Here is a 19,022-nt window from a genome sequence, read left to right as displayed (position 1 = left end):
GACACTAAAGGATGCTTTGAGCGTCAGTATCAGAGGCTGAGGGGCGTGACAAAGACTGTGTGTTTGATGTCCTGGGAATGAGAACTGGAATAAATTACCCATTAGCCTCAGCTGTACTTTTGTGCCAATTAGCAAATGTTAGCATAGTAGATGATGAACATGGTAAACATTATCCCTGTACATCAGCGTGTTAACATTGTCATGGCGAGCATGTGGGCATGCTGATGTTAGCATTTAGCTCAAAGCATCATTGTACTTAAGTTCAGTCCCTCAGAACTGCTAAGAAATGGAAGATCTTTCATCTTAGAAAGAAATTGTATGCTGCTTATTTAAAAGAAGAAATTCCTTCAGAATAAAAGCATAATATAGTTTATTATTCAGCAAAATGGCCAAGAAAAATGCAGTTTTAGGTCATCAGTTAATATTATAGTTGTATAATTGTGTACATTTTTTAAACATGTCTTTCTTCACTCAATTCGAACACCTTGTGCATTTGACCAGGCTCCCAACCATTTTGTAGAGCTGTTGAAAATGTTGTTTCCAGGTTTATCTTCTCACCTCAGGGTCATTTTAAAAATGCATTTGACTCAAATTGCATTTGAATTTGTGTTATACTTGCAGCTTACCACACACTCTCTCACATTCACACTGTCACAAACACACCCACACACTGATGATGGGTTAGGGCTCTGTGCTGTGAGATAAGATAGGTCAAATGCGGTGCTGGGCTGAGTGTGAGTGTTGGAGGGGCTGCATGGTGAATAGCAATGTCCAAAACTAATCGGGATTAACTTCTAATCGCTTCCAACACTGGGTCGCTATGCAAATCAGCTCAATTATGGGTACAGGCTCTGGCCCCTGATTGGCCCTTATCATGACTGTGCTACTACACAGAGGGGAGGAAGGGAAAAGGGGGAGGACTGGTTGGCTAAAGCATGGCTGCTCACTTCGAATAAACACTACCGTACTTTTCGGACTATAAGCCGCTCCTTTTTACCCCACGCTTTGAGGCGTCGGCTTATAGTCCGGCGCGCTTTATATACGGATTTTTCCGTAGCTTTTCTCCGCCACAACAACAACCGCAACTTCCGGTTCCGGTCTAACAGCAGCAAGCCAGTTAGCCGTAAATGCTATTCAGAGCTATGAGCAGAGAAGATCAGCTTTTTCTCAAGTCTGCCAGTGGATCCTAACAGCTCGGAACAGTGTGAAAGAATCCACCTTCACCAACGGGTTCTGAAAGTTCTTGTTATTTTGCATTGCTATAGCAGCTGTTATACAAGGCTCGAGAGAAACTTCTTTCACCATGTCCCGGAACCATCCCCAAAAATAATATCCAACATGCTGTAGTCAGTGTGATTGTTGTTGACCTTTGTAGTGGTCATTTGGATGAAAGCAATGTAAATAAAAAAGTTATTTATGTATTGATAAGGTTTCATGCCATTGTTAAGAATGAAGATCGAGTGAACAGACTGAGATCGAGGCGTTTAGCTCAATTCAAGCAATAACATTTATTTGTGACAGAAGTATTATGTCCAGCAGTTTAACGTGCACGGACCCTAGCAAAGGCAAAGAGTGCAAAAGTGAAACCTAAAAGCGCTTATACAGAGTAAGCAGGCGTGTCCATCTGGTTCCCCTTGTGGAGCCATTGGTCAAAATCAAAGCAGAGGCGGATTTGTTTTTAGCATTCAAATAGCCTGATGGAGCACTGGGCAACTTCACCCACAATGGCTCACGTCCGGAACCCGCCTTCTCTGGAACGTCAGTGTGTGTGAAATGTTGATGTACAGCATATTGTTAACACTTAAGGTGCTGAGAAAAAAGGAAAAGGGTGCAGTTCTAAACTATTTCGAAGTCTCTGTGTGAATAGATAAAAAGAGCTCTTCTCCTACTCATTTCGATGGCAGTTTCTGCCCTAATCTGGTGGTTTAAGCAAGCGTTACTTTCAGGGCCACTGTATCTGTTCCTATCGTACGAACGGGTGACGGAATGCCCCATTCGGCGTTTTTGACCTACTTACAGTGACCTCACAACTCCGCAATATAAGCTTTACAAGTATAGCGCATATTATTTAACAGTGAATGAATATATTTTATTTACACCATGAACTACATTTTACAATATTATATGTGGATATTATATATGAACACATCATCCTTCATTCAGCAACCATTAACAAGTAAAGTGGATAGTACTAGTACTAGTCATTCATTACAAACATCATCCTGATTGTATTTTTTAATTCCGACGACGTAACATAGCAGCAACTCTATGACAATAACCCTTCCTCATTCTTTGAAAACTTGTAGGGATGTGAAGCTCTTTGAGATGTCACACTGTGATTTCGGGCTCGAACTAGCTACAATGTCGGCGAAATGTTTTAGAGATGGAGATAAATTGTTGCTAATTGCCACATGCTAGCCTTCTGCTAGCTTTAGTAGAAAGCTAAACTATTTACCCTCTATCTCTGAAATGACCCACCAATATTGTCTGAACCTGTTTTTTGTCTGTTCCTTTTTTGGGTTATCAATGACACAAACAAATAAAAAAGTTAAAATGATGCAGTCATATGTTACTTTCATTTAGGATGGGTCACTATCTCCTTATTGTTAGTATTTCCACTTATCTAACTTATTCTTTCAAACTTTTCACAAACTATTTCCAGGTTTGTACTTCTGATGTTGTTTTCTTACTTTTCACAATCGACATGGACTTCCATATGAAGAATAGCAAAAGCACTGTGTTGTTCATTCATTCCAGCACTTTTGTACTGGGAGGTATAATTATCATGTGCAGAACAATGAGATCAAATATATACTGTATATATAAAGCTTAGAGCTGCAGATGTACAGTATGTGCTAATTCTCAGTGACTTTGATAGTCATTGTGATTTTAATAATCATAATGACTCGTGACTTTTTGTCAGTGTGATAGTTCAATAAATACATGTATCTGTAAAAATAAAGTGTACCTGCCTTTATATTCTTGTCTATCCCAGATAATTAGTAAATAAACAAGACAGAACTAATGTGAACTCTTTTTAAGTCTCTGCTAGACTGCCAAGATGGAATTTGAGTTAACCATCCTTTGCTATCTCATGTATTTCTACAGTTACGGACGGGTATATGCTGCCGACCCCTACAACCACACACTCACTCCAGCAGCCACATACAGCGTTGGTGCCATGGTAAGACTATCGTGCCTGCCACACAAATTTGTTCCATCTCTGGTCCTCTTCACATCATGCATTATCCCACAGTATCCCCTTTTTTCAAAGTATTTAAAATCAAATGTTTCTCCAAAATACACTTTAAAATTAAGCTTTCATGTCTTGCATGTCAGCTGCTTGTACTTACATTGTTTAGAGCTGCACCTGGTGCACAGGCTTGAGTGGAGTGAGACTAACTGACCAATCATTGCATTTGGTGTTGTTGATTAGGGTATTGTCAAGATAAGCCTGATACGTTTTTTGTGGCCATAGCTACAAAAAATATTGGCCGTAATTCTTAGATATCATACAATTCAAAAGATTGGGGGGGGGGGGGGTAAGGAGGTTGACGAGTGTGACGTGCAGGAGGTCTGAAAGGTATGAAGGGCGAGGTTATGAAGGGCTTTGTATGTGATGAGGAGAATCTTGAACTGGATTCTGTGCTGTATGGGGAGCCAGTGGAGGTTCTGAAGGACTGGGGTGATGTGGTCTCTGGTGTGGGAGTGGGAGAGCAGACGGGCAGCTGAGTTCTGGATGTATTGTAGTCTGTTGATGATTTTGGTGGATGGGCCGTACAGGATGCTGTTGCAGTAGTCCAGTCGAGAGGTGATGAAGGCGAGGATGAGTGGTTCAGCGGCTGAGGAGGAGAGGGAGGGGTGTGGACGGGCATTGTCTTTGAGATGGAAGAAGGCGTTTTTTGTGATGTGACTGACATGTTCAAAGGAGAGGGTTTGATCAAAAATGATACCAAGGTTACAGACATGTGTGGAAGTAGGAACAGTGGTGCCATCAATGCAGAGGGAGAAGTTGTGCTGGGATTTGTTTCGTGATTTGGGGCCGATGATGAGGTTTTCAGATTTGTGGTTGTCGAGTTTCATAAAGTTAGTTTGCATCCATTTTACGCAAAATGCCACACAGGGCAGGATCTTTCAGTCAACGTTGATTTATTCATCACGTAGTTTACGTAATATATTTTAAGCACTTCCGTAGTTATTTAGTTTTGTTGCCTAAGCCTAAATATTTCATGATTATTTTCTAAAACTATAACCACATGGCTTTGTTGCCTAAACTGAGTAGTTTCCTGTGAAGACAGAAGTTTATTTTGAAAAGACCATATGCATGTAATGGGTGGAAATTGACACTTTCATAGAAAAATTAGGAATTACTTTTCCCAAGATATACAAACTGTTGCATATGCCAAGATAAACAACACATTTTAGAACTAAATGAACCTTGATGCAGTACTGCTTAATGCTTGACCCTAGTAGGATATTGTAGGCCTTAAACCACCAGTATGTAGGATGTGGTGGCATCTAGTGGTCAGGCTGCAGATTGCCACCAACTGAACTCCCCACGCCTCCCTTACCAAGCGTGTTGGAGAACGACAATGGCCTTCAGGTAACATAACAACGTGAAAGTCTCTAGAGTCAGTGTTTGGTACGTCCATTCTGGGCTTCTGTAGAAAGATAACGGTGCAACATGGCGGACTCTAACTTAGAGTCCGCCATGTTGCACCATTATGCAATTAAGTTATTCTATATAATTCAAGTGTTGGGGTTTGACCTCTTCAAGGAAAATTAGTTTGCCTTGTATCTGTGTTCTCATAATTTCGGTCACTACTCAAAGCTCATTACAATCGGTGAGATTTGGATTGGCTGGTAAATTGAAAGCTTCACCTTCAAGCTGAGCTCCTTCCTCACAACAGCAGTGTGGTACAGCGTCTGCATTCATTGTGTTCAATCTTACCCTCACACGTGAAGAACACTCCAAGACTGACGACTGAGGAAGCCATCACAACTATATTATCTGGAAAAACAGCAGAGATCCAATCTCAAACTGAAATTGTACAATCTTTGCAGAGAATATCGTCACAGCGTCATACAAGCCACGTAGCAATGGTAGTGGCACCCCATACTTCCGAAGAACTCCTTAAAACACACCCTGGGAGACGTGGCCTTCTTCAAGGCTACAGAGCACTATGACCTCAGACTGGACTAGGCAAACTCCCCTCCAGTAGCCTTGTAAGTAAAGAGCTGATCCATTGCTCCACGACCCGGATGGAATTTACATCTGAGATCTGACGAACAGTGTTTTCCAAACTCTTTGTGGTGTCCTGACACTTGGAGAAGCATTGTAGTGCTTTCAACTGAGCTCCTGACTTTCCAACAGGTCGTAACCCCTTGGCCTGTGCCCGGAAGGCTCGTGAAGTTCATCCGTCCTTAAGAGTGGGGATCAATAAAATTACATTGAATCCTCTAGTCATGAATCTGCTTGTCAAACCCCAACCCACAAATCCAAACATTTTCAAGTTGTCGATAACTAACAGATATAACACGCACATCCAGAACTGACAGCAGAGGGTTACCTAGAGTGTCATAGTAAAGTGTAGGGCCAACAAGAAAGCAAGTATTTGACAAGTTGGGAGTGAGAATCTCCTCCACTCTTCCGAAAATGAATAACCCGTTGGCCCTTTGCCCTCTGACCGGTACACCCATAGCTCTGTGCTTTGGTCTCTGACTGATGATCAATTCCACCCACTTTTTAGGAGAACATTGACTGTTGGACAGATCGTATCCGAGAGACAAAGTGGTCAGTGCATTTTGGGACATGCTGGACATGCTGAGAGAGACTTGTATTGTAAAGTGAGTGAGGAGGGGGACAGTGTAAATCATGCCCTTGTATTGAGATGGATTTGAAGGAATCTAAACCTATCCTTAAACAGCTGTGCCAATCAAGCCCACAAAGAGTTTACTTTCATCATGTGCAGGGTTGTAGGATCTAAAGCACCTTCCAAAGATAGCTCACCAAACATGCCAACAGCCAGCATATCCGTACACGTACAATTACATTGTTAACGACATATTTAATTCCACCAACTGCACTCCACAATCTCCACACACGCTTCACTGCCTCCACACCCCGTCTCCCACCCCATCCTCTTCTTCACTTGCTGTGCATAAGCTTTTCTGCAGCGCTGACATCTCCTCACTTCAATTTAATTGAATTGTCTGTGCTGCTAACGGCAGTCCAAATGACACATTAATCCCGCCTGTAAAAGGTGATGAATGTCTTCATGCTTTGGCAGCCCAGTCCATGTTAGTTATTACATTTCTAATTTGGTGGATACCACCTCACCCTGCACTCCCTGGTAATGAAATAATGAGTAATTTTGATAATTAAATCCCTCGTGAAGCAGCAGCCGCCTGGAAGAAGTGAAGAAAGCTGAGCGGACTGGAGGGAAAGATCGTCAGAAGTTACTGGCAAACAGAACCCTCCAAACTGAATGTGTCACATTGTGTTTTGGCTTCAAATAAGGTTTAAAGTGTCAATAATACAACACACCAATGACTTTGGCGAAGATGCTACACCTAATATTCTTTATTGTATAATATCTTACAAAAAGTTCCTCCTCATTTTCTTATGTGTTCCTACAAAAGCCGTCCGTCTTCACAGGAAAAAAAAGGTTTAGGCAACAAAACAACTTGGCTATGTTTAGGAACATATCGTAGTTTGGGTTAAAATAACTACAGGAGTGCCGTTACTGAAGTACGCAAGTTGTGTGACAAATAAAGATATACAAGTTATGTTTTTATGTATGGCTACATCGCTAACATATCAATATTAAACATACCGCAAATTGCGTTACCTTATTTTTTTAAAGCCCATTACGAATGTTAAATGATATTTGAGTTATCATTAGGTCCTGAAATATTACATTTTCCCAATTCCAATTGCTTCCCGCTCCTTGTTTGTTCTGGAAATAGTTCCATTTAGATCTGTTGAAGGATGTTCCAATTTCCTTGTTTCTGCTCTGAGGACTGAGGATGGAGAAGCGAGGACGGATCTCTGAGGAGACAGGAAGAAGGATACATGACACCAGCAGACCCCTTCCTGAGAAATCGGTGTCACTGGACGCTGCAGCTGATCAGGATGCTGCATAACATCACTGCAGACCGAAGTGAACTGACAAACAACACAATCCAGAGTTTTAGTTTGTATTTATTTTCTGATGAACCATCTGGTTCAAATGTGTGGATCAACTCTGATTAACAAAAGAACCATACACAACTTTCTTCATATATTCTCTCTGAATAATCAGTTTTGTTAGGGAGAAGAGGAGAGTCTAAAAAACACATTTTAGTTATACATCATCATTTCCTTTCAGTCGTATGTGAGGCTGGATATCCCTGTACGTTGGGTATAAATGTAGTCGAATGGAAGACTTATTCTCTGCTTTCTATGGGTGGGGGAAAATCGATACAGCATAGTATCGCGATATTTTGCGTGCCGATATTGTATCGATACACGGACGCCAAGTATCGAACTTTTATGATATAAACTATAAAAAAAATAATTCAAAAAAGATTACTCTAAAAATCTAATCAATTGCTTTTTCAGTCCACTAGATGGTGCTGAGTTGTTTTCTGGTGAGGTCAGCAAAGGTGCCGGGTCAGCGTGATTGGTAGGAAGTTGGTCAAAACAAAGAGAGACATCGGAGAAAGAAATCAGAAATGCACCGTCCGCGTTCAAATCAGACGTCTGGATTTATTTTGGATTTTTTAACAAGGAAGGGAAGAAGGACATGGATATGACACATTGATATGACACATTGATATGACACATGAATATGACACCGTCGTGGCGTTTTTTCACCAACACAGGCGTGCCCAAGCTCTACAGAGAAGTGAAGCTTGAGGAGTCTTTGAGTCCAGCAGTAAGAGTTGCATTAGCTTGCGATCCGGGGACGTCAAGCGCAGTGGATTCCTATTGTTAGATCCTGGGGTACTTCTGGCCCGATACGGGGCTACTTACTGACTCAGCTCTCTATTAAAAGATTGTCGAGCTGGTGTTCTTGCGAGGGAACTCGCCTGGCTCGCTAACTGCCGTTACTCCCAACGTCTACCCTGCTTCCTCCGGTCAGAGCGCACTCGGCCGAGAGACCAGTCCTGGCCCCGGGCGCTCCCACCAGTCGCGTCGGTTATGGCAGCTTCCCTCTTATGGATCCGTGCTCTTGGTAAATGCCAGGTTAGGTTTTAACGGCTAGGATTACTTCTTTCTAAAACCGTAAGGGGTTGTTAAGTGGATTCGGTCTCTAGGACAACCTTTCAGAACTCAGTTGTTAGACATACAATGGCTTTAACTTTTTACTGCCACGAGGAACTTTTTACTACTTGAGCAAATGAATGCACTTGAGAAATTTACTTTAAATGCAGATTAGATATTTATTGCAGGTTATATTTGGTTAGTTTGCAAGGGTTAAAGCTACAGCTCACATAAAATGTCACTACACTTGATTCGTTACGTTAATTTTCTTCTCTGATTATACTCATTAGTTTTAGTTGCCGAGACGGCTCGGTTGGAGCTGGATGTTCAATGGTGCGATGAAAAGGTTCTTTTGGAGTTGTTAGGAGCGAAGGTCCGGCCAGACCCTCGGTCCTCCTGCTCTGCAACGGAGTCCATTCAACAGTCCTCAAAACTCAGTACAAAGTCTTTCTCGGGCTGCTGCGTCTTCTCCGTTGTCCAGATGTTGAGAGTCGAGCAGTGGGGAGAGGAAAACCTCCGTCTTTAAATCTTATTGTCCACGAACAGCGGTCTTCTTTCCGTGAACAGAGACGAAGTCCTCAATACATCAGTTGCGATCGTCCGTATCTTCCCTCGGTGCTCTTGGACGGCACCCGTGTTGAAATCCCAGTGTGCTGCCTGCAAATGTCTCCTTTTATCTTCCATTCGGGCTTTTTCAGCCCCCCTTGTTCAATACATGATCTCATCCCCCCTCCCTCTGGAGAGGGCGTTGAGTTTGAACAAGTCCGGACAAGTCCAGGCTTCCTGCCTCTATGACTCATCTCTTGCAACAGTCTCCTCCTAACTCCACCCATGACATCTGTCTCTGATTTCTGCAAGTCATTCTGACTAGTACTTTTATCGCAAGTCATTCTGACTATACATTTCTATCTCAGCTCCGGTTACACAGAACATTTGTTAAAACACTTATTACAATTGTTAAATCACTCTATGCATTTAAACATTCATTACATATTGATTAAACATTTCGTTATATAATTCATACACTTTATCTTTTGATTACACTTTATTCTGAGTATATGCTTTGTGCTCTTACATCCTGATTCTCCCTTGAATGTGCTCACATGTTACCGAGGCAGCTCTGAGGGGTCAACCCTTCTTGACACTATGCGACTATAACAGCACATTATCTCAGGGGACTGGTGACTGATGTCTCTCGTTCTCCAAACTACATGTAGGTCACACCGGGGCAAACATTACAGAGCAAAATGCAGCACAAGAATGGGGGATTGCCGACAAAAACCTGGTGGTTGTAACAATGCTTCCAACGTGGGCGTTTGCGTTCAGTTAGCGGGATTCCTGCATGTGAAGTGTTTCACTCACACGCTCAATCTGGCCTCACAACGGGGTTAAATCTGCCAACAGTAGCCGGCTCATGGGGAGAGTGCAGCGCATAACTGTCTCTGCCCTCAACGTCCACGCATCGCAAGTTATATTGGAGATAAAACTCAGCTGAATTTCAGGAGCAGGACCACACCACAGCCACTCGCCCACTTCCGGCCACACTCTTATACCTACCCACTCTAAGCCTCTGCTCGCTCGCATTTTCTGCATCCCACCCACCCTCCCTCTTGTTCATGGTTATCTCCCCCCATAGTCATCATGCTCCTATCCCATGGAGATCGGGGGATCTGCAAGGCCCGGGAGCCGAAGTGGATCCTCAGCTAAGCCTCCCCCAAACTGCATCAGGCTAAATCTCCATCAACCATTTATCAACACTCCAAACAACCGACGACGACTCGCTCCGGCCGAGGTGGGGGCCTAAGCTAGTGAACTGAGTTATGTAACTCTTATATCCTACTCATATAAGTGATAGTTCATATACTGAGTCCACACGTTTGCATTTAGTTAAGTTGGACTATGTAGTAATACAAACAGTTCAGTTTGTCAGGTTCATGCAACATTTATGACATTGTTGGTCAGTCTGTCTGCTTGACAATCATATTCTGCTGCAATAAAAATGATTGAAGTGAGATGAACAGACTGAAAACTTTATCTTATTAGATAAAACATGTTGACACAGTTGTCCTTTGGGGACATCATTTGAAGTTGAAAAAAGTAAGAAATCGCAATATATGTTATCGCAATATCGTGATAATATCGCAGTATCGTGATAATATCGTATCGTGACCTAAGTATCGTGATAATATCGCAGTATCGTGATAATACCGTACCGTGACCTAAGTATCGTGATAATATCGTATTGTGACCTAAGTATCGTGATAATATCGCAGTATCGTGATAATACCGTATCGTGACCTAAGTATCGTGATAATATCGTATTGTGACCTAAGTATCGTGATAATATCGTATCGTTACCTAAGTATCGTGATAATATCGGGACCTCTGGTGATTCCCACCCCTACCGCTTTCCCTACAACATTTGGGTCAATATAATATTTCTACATATTAGAAGATATTCTAGTAAAATCATTGTTCATAAATTATTTTATATACAAACAGAACATCAATAAATACAAATGTATATCATTGTAAATTTAAGAAAAATGTGTTGCTATGTGTAGAAATAGAGACCACGATGCAGAGAACAGAGGGAGGCAAACCTGGATGCATATACTGTATATTAATATACAAATTTGGGATATACTTTGCTTGTTTTTTCTAGTTCCATTAGTCTGACAAATAGCCACTAATTATCCGACCCATCCGGTATGAAGACTTTCTGACACCATTCTTTGAACCAATGCACCTTTCAGCTGCCCCTGAATCCAACCCTCACCCATGCAAAGAGCTCAGCTGCCCCAACTAGCATGGTGGGACATTTCGTCTGAATGCCGCTGCCCGCTGAGTGCTCTAGCCACCCTCAGTTAATATCTAGTCCCACTAATCCTACAAATAACCACCAGATTAGCACCCTGTCTGGAACCATGACTCCTGTCTGACCAAAGAACAGTTCCCGTATGAATCTGTGTAAGCGTGGAAAGGTCTTTGCACACGCGTCTGTATGTTTCTTCTGAAAGTTTCGCATGTTTAAAAATAAACATGATCTCACATTGTGTCGATCATGTTTGCAAACCGACAAAGAAACCTGCTCAGAAAACAATAGTGAGGGTCCGTTTGAGCTTTTGATTTTTTTTGCATTTGTCTTGTCGACTTGTTTGACCACTCAGAGGCACGTCCACTGGCATCTGATAAACTGATTCACTTCATTCCTCTCCCAGCACAAAGCACTTTATGACGGAAAATGAAAGAATACATAGATGAGGAATTGAAAGACAGATTGTGGCAGGTGATTGCGAAGCTGCTTGGAGATCCGGGATGGTCGCAAATCAAAGGATGTAGGAATAGATTGGACAGTAGTGATTGTGCTCAAGGCATTCATTACCCCCGTTCAAGACTAGAGTAACATATTAAACATATCATACCACAACATATTCATATGTATTAGAAATATCACTATGTTATACAAGCTTATGTTTCGATAATATTCACAAAGACCTCTTCCTCTGGTGCCCATGCAAATGGGTCTCCATGCTGTGGAGCAAGATGAGCCTTGGGAATTTGCAACCAAAATGATGTCATAACTTCCAGTGATTATTGCCAGCGAAGCCTCCGTACTTCTCGACAGAAGAAAAGTCACGGAGAAAACAATAAACACGACCCAAAGTCCCCATTGTGCTGATTCTCTCGGGAGCAGGGAGCAGTAGGCCCGTACAGTCCAGTACTCCGTACCGCTACAAGATTCAGTGCTGGTACAGTACCAGGAAGAAGAGACAGCAGCTGCCTGCCAAAACCTCTACAAGAACCATCATGATTTTCAGATTTCAACAAGAAAACACATCTGCTAACATTAGGTCAGTAACACACAGTTAGCTCGGATACGGAGGTGATGTGGTCAGCTCGGATACGGAGGTGATGTGGTCAGCTCGGATAAGGAGGTGATGTGGTCAGCTCGGATAAGGAGGTGATGTGGTCAGCTCGGATACGGAGGTGATGTGGTCAGCTCGGATACGGAGGTGATGTGGTCAGCTCGGATAAGGAGGTGATGTGGTCAGCTCGGATACGGAGGTGATGTGGTCAGCTCGGATACGGAGGTGATGTGGTCAGCTCGGATAAGGAGGTGATGTGGTCAGCTCGGATACGGAGGTGATGTGGTCAGCTCGGATACGGAGGTGATGTGGTCAGCTCGGATAAGGAGGTGATGTGGTCAGCTCGGATACGGAGGTGATGTGGTCAGCTTGTTTGTCTGTTTATTTCGTAACACTGGGATGAGGCATTCCTGCTGCATTCATGTGGTGTTGCAATAAAGTAGTGCCCATGTTGTTTCCACATTACGACTTAAGCTCATGAACACCTTTTGAAAAACAATTAGCATGAAGTGTTTCGAATGTCCTACACCATACGGTGTTAAACGTGTGTGTGTTTAGGGATGAATGAAGGAGAACAAAATGAAGTGATGAAGGTTGAGGTAGAAGCAACGGCAAGAACTTCAATATACGTTCCCCCTGCAAGGCACTGATATTATCACATACCTTCTGAGTTTGAGGAAATACGGTCGGTGGTTTGAGGTGGAACTTTGACCTGAATTAGAGACGAGCAGATTGGCAGAGGATTCATTGTAAGAGTAGGAGCATCAACCACTGAGAGTGTCTGGCCAGTTAGAACGTCACTCCTTCGCTGACGGACAGCTTTGTGAAAAGATTCATAAATGCAATTTCATCTGGACACGTACAGCGGAAACTGTTTTCAACATTCTCCTTGAACTGTCAGTCACAGAAATAAATCACATTTCATAATACATCTAAAATGACTGCTGCTAAATGCTGCAACTGCCTCAAAATCTCCATCACCTCCACCCAGTGAAAACCAGCATGATCCAGATGAAGCCCCTCCTGGTTCCCATTCTGCTTAAAATCACCTTTTGACTTGATTCCTTTGATCTTTTGCTCCACTTGTTCACAGTTGTATTGACTGGATTTCTTTCACATAGCAGTTGGCATGCACCCCCGGCATGAAGCGCCTCACTGTGCTTGCTGCATGACGGTTGCTCCGATCATTGGTCTTTTCATCCCCCCCATGGCTTTGCACTGGAATAACGGTAACGTAATGTTGAAACGCTAGTTGTAGTGTGTGCAGGACTAAAGAGGCTAATGGGTGCTTGTGTGTGTGTGTGTGTTTCTATGGATATGTGTTTGTGCGTCCTCTCCTGGGTGTGTGTGGCTGTGTGTGTGCGGGTGAACCACTGTGTTTGTCCGTGCATTTGTGTGTCTGTTTCAGAACGCGTTCACCCCGCTGACAGATGCGAAAACTCGGAGCCATGCGGACGACGTGGGGCTAGTGCTGTCCTCTCTCCAGGCTAGCATATACCGGGGAGGCTACAGCCGCTTCGCACCCTATTAGCGACACCGCCAACCGATACTCAACCTTCCAACAGGACAGAAAGAAAGTGTGTGAGTGAATGAACCCGAACCCTTACAGGGAGAACGAGTTACGGAGGCCTGGGTAATGCAATACATGCAGTTTGTGCATCATTTCAGCTTCTCCTGAGTGAGAAGTACAAAAAAAGAATAAAATGACAGCTGATATTTTTCCTCTTATACCTCAGATATTTTGTGCTGTGTATTTTGATATTGTGGTTTTTTAATTTCTAAAGATTTCAACCTAGATTATCGGCTGTAGTTCTGTCCATGGTACTATTATTAGAGAGCTGCTAGAGCGCTGATTAGGACAAAGATGACACATTTATCAGATTCAAGTTGTTAGGGCTTGTATACAACTCCAACCATGTAACATAGGTCACAGTCACACATCGGGTTGTTCTGTTTTGTAAGAGTGTTATGGTGACTATGCTAGTCATGTGTTGTTTTACTTGTGTCGGCTTTCTTTGGCACCTCCTCTGTCAGTTTAGCGATGCAATCTTTTGAGGAAGTCGAGGAGCCTTTGAAAACATGGACAAAGACCAAAAGTTCTTCTCTGAACCATTGCGAGCAGGGTGGGTCAACTGAGAACAGCCATTGTTGCTATTATGAAGTCCATCATCCTGAGATCTCCAAAACTAAAATGTCTTGTCACCATGAGAACACGTCCTTTACTTGTGGCTGCAACCTTTCTGGCATTTGCTCATAGTTATGTTGCCAAACTAAGATAATAACTCTTTTAAGAGACAAAATCCCATGTAGTGTCTCCATAGTCATGGAAACTGCATGTATTGTAGCCCAATATCATTTCATGCTACATGAGGAGGTTTGTTTTGTAACTTACAACATTGCATTACATTGGAAAAGAAAGAACATTTCCATGTAAGTTTGACTTTCTATGTCATAATTACAAAATCCCATCTCTAACATGTCAAATATATTCATCATCCAGCAAACGTCAACGTCTGGGTCCACTCAGATGAGCATGTGCATGAGCTTCAGACTGAGAGTAGATGCTGCAAATGTAGCTGTGAGCAGTCCGTCTGATTTGGTGGGAATTTAGGATCAGCAGCTGACAGCAAGTCAACTTTGACCCAAGCGGTTTCTACAGCAGTGCAATCCAATGACACCAGTCACCAGTCGTGTTTTGACTGACGCAGCATCACAGATATCTCTCCTCAACATCTCAACTGACAGATATTACACTCAACACCAAAACATAGCCGTTAACATGATATATAAACCCTTCAACCTGGACTCCTCATGTATCTGCTTCTCAGTGACTGATGAGGACATCACTTCATGGACCAGGTCCAGCATTGAGGGAGAGCGCTGCAGGAACATGAGGAGGTAGAGTCCAGGTAGAAGAGTATCCTTTACCCCACATCATCAGCACATCACTTCCTATGGCTCCATGGATTAGACAGACAATAACTACTCATAATGACATGGTGAACCTCTGATAATCATGAGGTACTGAGTCATAACTACATGACGAGCTCTCCACATCGTTTTCTCTCCTTTGGTGAATGATGTGTGTTTCATGATAACAACATTCTCTGTTTGATGTTTCTATAGTCAGAATGAGAAGAATGTCTCTAATGAGGGCATTTCTGCTTTGTCATAAGGTAATGAAAAGGAAAATACAAAAGGACACAAACTATTAGCAGTGACAGCTGCTCTCAGCTCCCACAGATGTCCAGGTGTAGTTCAGCTCCCTCTTTAGGGAGAGAGCGGTGTGAGTCAGCACTGACTCAATCACCTGCTCACATCTCTTCAAGCCAAAGCTTTTGATGGACGTATCTGGGGTGTTGTGTGTACAGTGCGGATTCTACATAGATACGAATTATGACATGAGAAAAAAGAATTGCCATAGCAACCAAACTGTTCAACCATTTCATTGCTGAGTCCACATGCTGTGATATTTAAAAAAAACGAGGGTCAAGTGAATAAAAGCAGAGATTTGTTGAGACGAATCGGATGAAGGCAAGGCAAGGCAAGTTTATTTGTATAGCACATTTCAACAACAAGGTAATTCAAAGTGCTTCACATAAAACCATTAAAAGCATCACAACACAAGGCAAAAGAAAAGGAGATTTCAAAAACAATTAAAAAACAGTGTAAGAAACAAAATGCAGTAGTAAAATGCAGAAATGCAGGAAATTGATTAATATATGAATTGAACGTGGTTCAATTAAAGGCAGCAGCAAACAGAAAGGTCTTCAATCTTGATTTAAATGAGCTGAGGGTCTCAGCAGACCTGCAGCTTTCTGGGACTTTGTGGGACTTTGTGCAAAGACCTCAGAACTGGAGTGATGTGGTCCACCCTCCTGGTCTTAGTGAGGACTCGAGCTGCAGCGTTCTGAATCAGCTGCAGCTTTCTGACGGATTTTTTACAGAGACCTGTAAACACACCGTTACAGTAGTCCAGTCTGCTGAAGATAACTGCGTGGACAAGGTTTTCCAAATCCTGTTGAGACATAAGTCCTCTAATCCTTGATATATTCTTCAGGTAGGCTGATTTTGTAATTGTCTTGATATGGCTGTTCAGGTTGAGGTCTGAATCCATAACTACACCTAGATTTCTGGCTTTGTTTGTGGGTTTTAACATCAGTGACTGAAGCTGAGCGGTGATTTTACAGCTGTTGGAAAACCGCTTTTTCAATTATTTTACTAAAAAATGGGAGGTTTGATATTGGCCTATAATTTTTCATCGTTGCGGAGTCTAAACTAGCCTTCTTTAGGAGCGGTTTAATAACTGCAGTTTTTAGGGCTTGTGGGAAGACACCTGAGAGAAGGGATGTGTTTACAATTTGTAAGAGATCAGTGGTCATGCAGTTTGAAATATTTTTGAAAAAGTGTGTTGATAGAATATCCAAGCAGCAGGAGGATGACTTCAGATGTTGTATGATGTCTTCTAGGCTTCTACGATCGATTGAATGAAATTGTGTCATGATATTTGAATGGATGTTATTCAGAGATCGGGACAACACATATCCTGTGGTTGATGTGGAGGCACTGACTGCTTGTCTAATTTTCTGAATTTTGTCAGTAAGAAAGGAGGCAAATTGATTGCATGCCCAGGTGGATTGGAGCTCAGCAGCTACCGACACTGGAGGGTTTGTTAGCCTGTCGACGGTAGCAAATAAGGCGCGTGTATTGTTCTTGTTTTTGGTTATGATGTCAGAGAAGAATGACTGCCTTGCATTTCTAAGTTCCAAATTATAATTGCGAAGTCTCTATTCATAGATGTCACAGTGAACCTGGAGATTAGTTTTTCGCCACCTGCGCTCAGCTTTCCGACACTCTTGTTTCTCTATTTTGACCAGCGTAGCATTTCTCCAAGGAGATCTTTGCTTACCCGAGACAACCTTCACTTTAGTGGCTGCAATGGCATCAATAATATTTTTAACTTTAAAATTGAAGCCATCTACAAGCTCATTGACTGAGAGGCAAGAGAGGGCTGGTGTGGAGGAGAACTTCTGAATAAATAGTTCACTGGTGTTTTCAGAGATGTAACGCTTTGTCACAACCTTGGTTTGGACATTTGTGTGCAAGGAGATTGCACTCTCAAAGAAAACACAGAAATGATCAGAGAGTGCAACATCAGTCACAGCAACCTTGGAAATGTTTACACCTTTGGTGATGATTAGGTCCAGAGTGTACCCCCTGTTGTGGGTGGGTCCTGTCACATGCTGAGTCAGATCATAGTTATCAAGGACACCACATAGTTCTATAGACTCTCTGTCCTGGGGATTATCAACATGGATATTAAAATCACCAACAATAACAACACAGTCAAAATCAATACAGATTACAGACAGCAGTTCAGTAAACTCATCAAAGAAGGTTGCACAGTATTTAGGTGGTCTGTAAATGTTTAGGAATAAAGCTTGAGTGGAATTCAGAGCCACATATTCAAAAGAACTAAAATGACCAAAGGACATCTGCTTGCATTGAAGAGAATCATTAAATAAAACAGCAACTCCACCTCCTTTCTTATGCGCTCTTGTTTCACTCATGAAACTGAAGTTGCGAGGTGTTGATTCAATAAGAACAGCTGAAGTGGAAAATTGTGAAGGAAAAGTCAAAGAAGTGTAAAGACGTCGAATCTGTGTCTATTTTATCTCATTCATTTAGTTTGATCTTATTTTGTTTTTCTTTCATTCTTAAAGTTGAAGGTAAAGAACGGTGTAATAATCCAACAATGTATAATAGTTCAGCTGTTCTCTCATATGAAAACACAATGGTATGATGTTTTAGACTTAGAGTAGATCAGATGTTCGGGCGAGCGTATCGATTTTCTATCCATTGTTCTGATTTTTATGAACTCTTTACAAACAATGTAATCACAATGTACATGCGCTCATTCTTTGACTTGATTGGTTTCTGTTGGTCAGCTGGACCCTTCTGCACATGTCACCTGTCTGTTCAGATAAACCTGAGACATATTTAAACTTTTCCGAACCTTTTTTTGTCAGCTCTGTAATTTCTGATTCTCTTTCCTCTCATGTTCTTCTTAACGTGTTATCATTTCTGTTATTTCCTAGAACTCAACCTTTACTCTTGAAAATGAACTGTTTGAGTATTATAATACTACATTAATATGAGAAATAAACAGGCTAATCTACAGTATGATGTAAATAGAAGTTAATGTTATAAATCTGCAGTGTATTTGAAAAGCACTACATGGGCAACAGGAGCTCTGCTACGGCTGCATTGCAAGCCAGCCTACGGGCCGCTTCCTGTGCCACATTCTGTTTACAACTATTCCCAATTAGTGGCGTCGTTACATATCTCCCTTTTTGTATTCATAACAGATTAGATAGGACAACCTCTCAGATGCATTACATTATAGAAGAGGCAGTAGTAAGAGCATCGGGGCTGCTGGGCTCAGAAACTGGACAGCTGGTAGTCCTCAATATGCTGAATGTCTGACTCCGAACTACTTTATACAAGCTCTGTTTCCAGTAGGTGTTGTGGTTCAAAACAAGGCTTCCTACTCAGTCATTGTATGTGCATGCACTATGGTTCTTCCACGAATCAATAACCATCAATAAAGTTTGGTTTTCTCAAGAAGGTCTCGTCTGTTCAAGCCACATTGCATTTGGTCTGACCGTGTCATTGCTCTGCTGTATTGTGTGTTGTTTTATATGTTCTTATTGTCAACGGTTGGCATGAAAACACGAAGAACTGCTGTGTGTCCGTCTCTCAGTACTTCCTGACTTTCTGTGGCTCTCAGCCCATTGGTTCCTTCTGGCAACGTAAATAATGACAAACAACTCACAAATATATAGTTTCTTTTCTGAAAAAGGGTCAGCAACTAAAACAGCTGGTCATCGTAGTTTTCAGCAAAC

At 42.1% G+C, this 19,022-nt stretch overlaps 1 protein-coding gene across 1 annotated transcript in view; it reads left to right on the top strand.

Annotated features, from left to right (window-relative positions):
• The window catches only part of rbfox1 (RNA binding fox-1 homolog 1), a gene marked incomplete at its 5' end in the record, with an annotated part of 163,502 nt that extends 144,820 nt beyond the window's left edge, over positions 1-18,682 (top strand). Inside the window, 2 exons of the mRNA XM_079282002.1 lie at positions 3,109-3,184; positions 13,526-18,682. Coding sequence (XP_079138128.1) covers positions 3,109-3,184; positions 13,526-13,648 — 199 coding nt within the window. The 3' untranslated portion in view covers positions 13,649-18,682. The remainder of the gene's footprint in view (positions 1-3,108; positions 3,185-13,525) is intronic.
• Positions 18,683-19,022: the final 340 nt, after the last annotated feature.

Source organism: Melanostigma gelatinosum (assembly GCF_949748355.1).
Source record: "Melanostigma gelatinosum genome assembly, chromosome: 13".
In the NCBI taxonomy this organism is placed as follows: domain Eukaryota; kingdom Metazoa; phylum Chordata; class Actinopteri; order Perciformes; family Zoarcidae; genus Melanostigma; species Melanostigma gelatinosum.
This window is presented reverse-complemented; position numbering and strand designations above follow the sequence as displayed.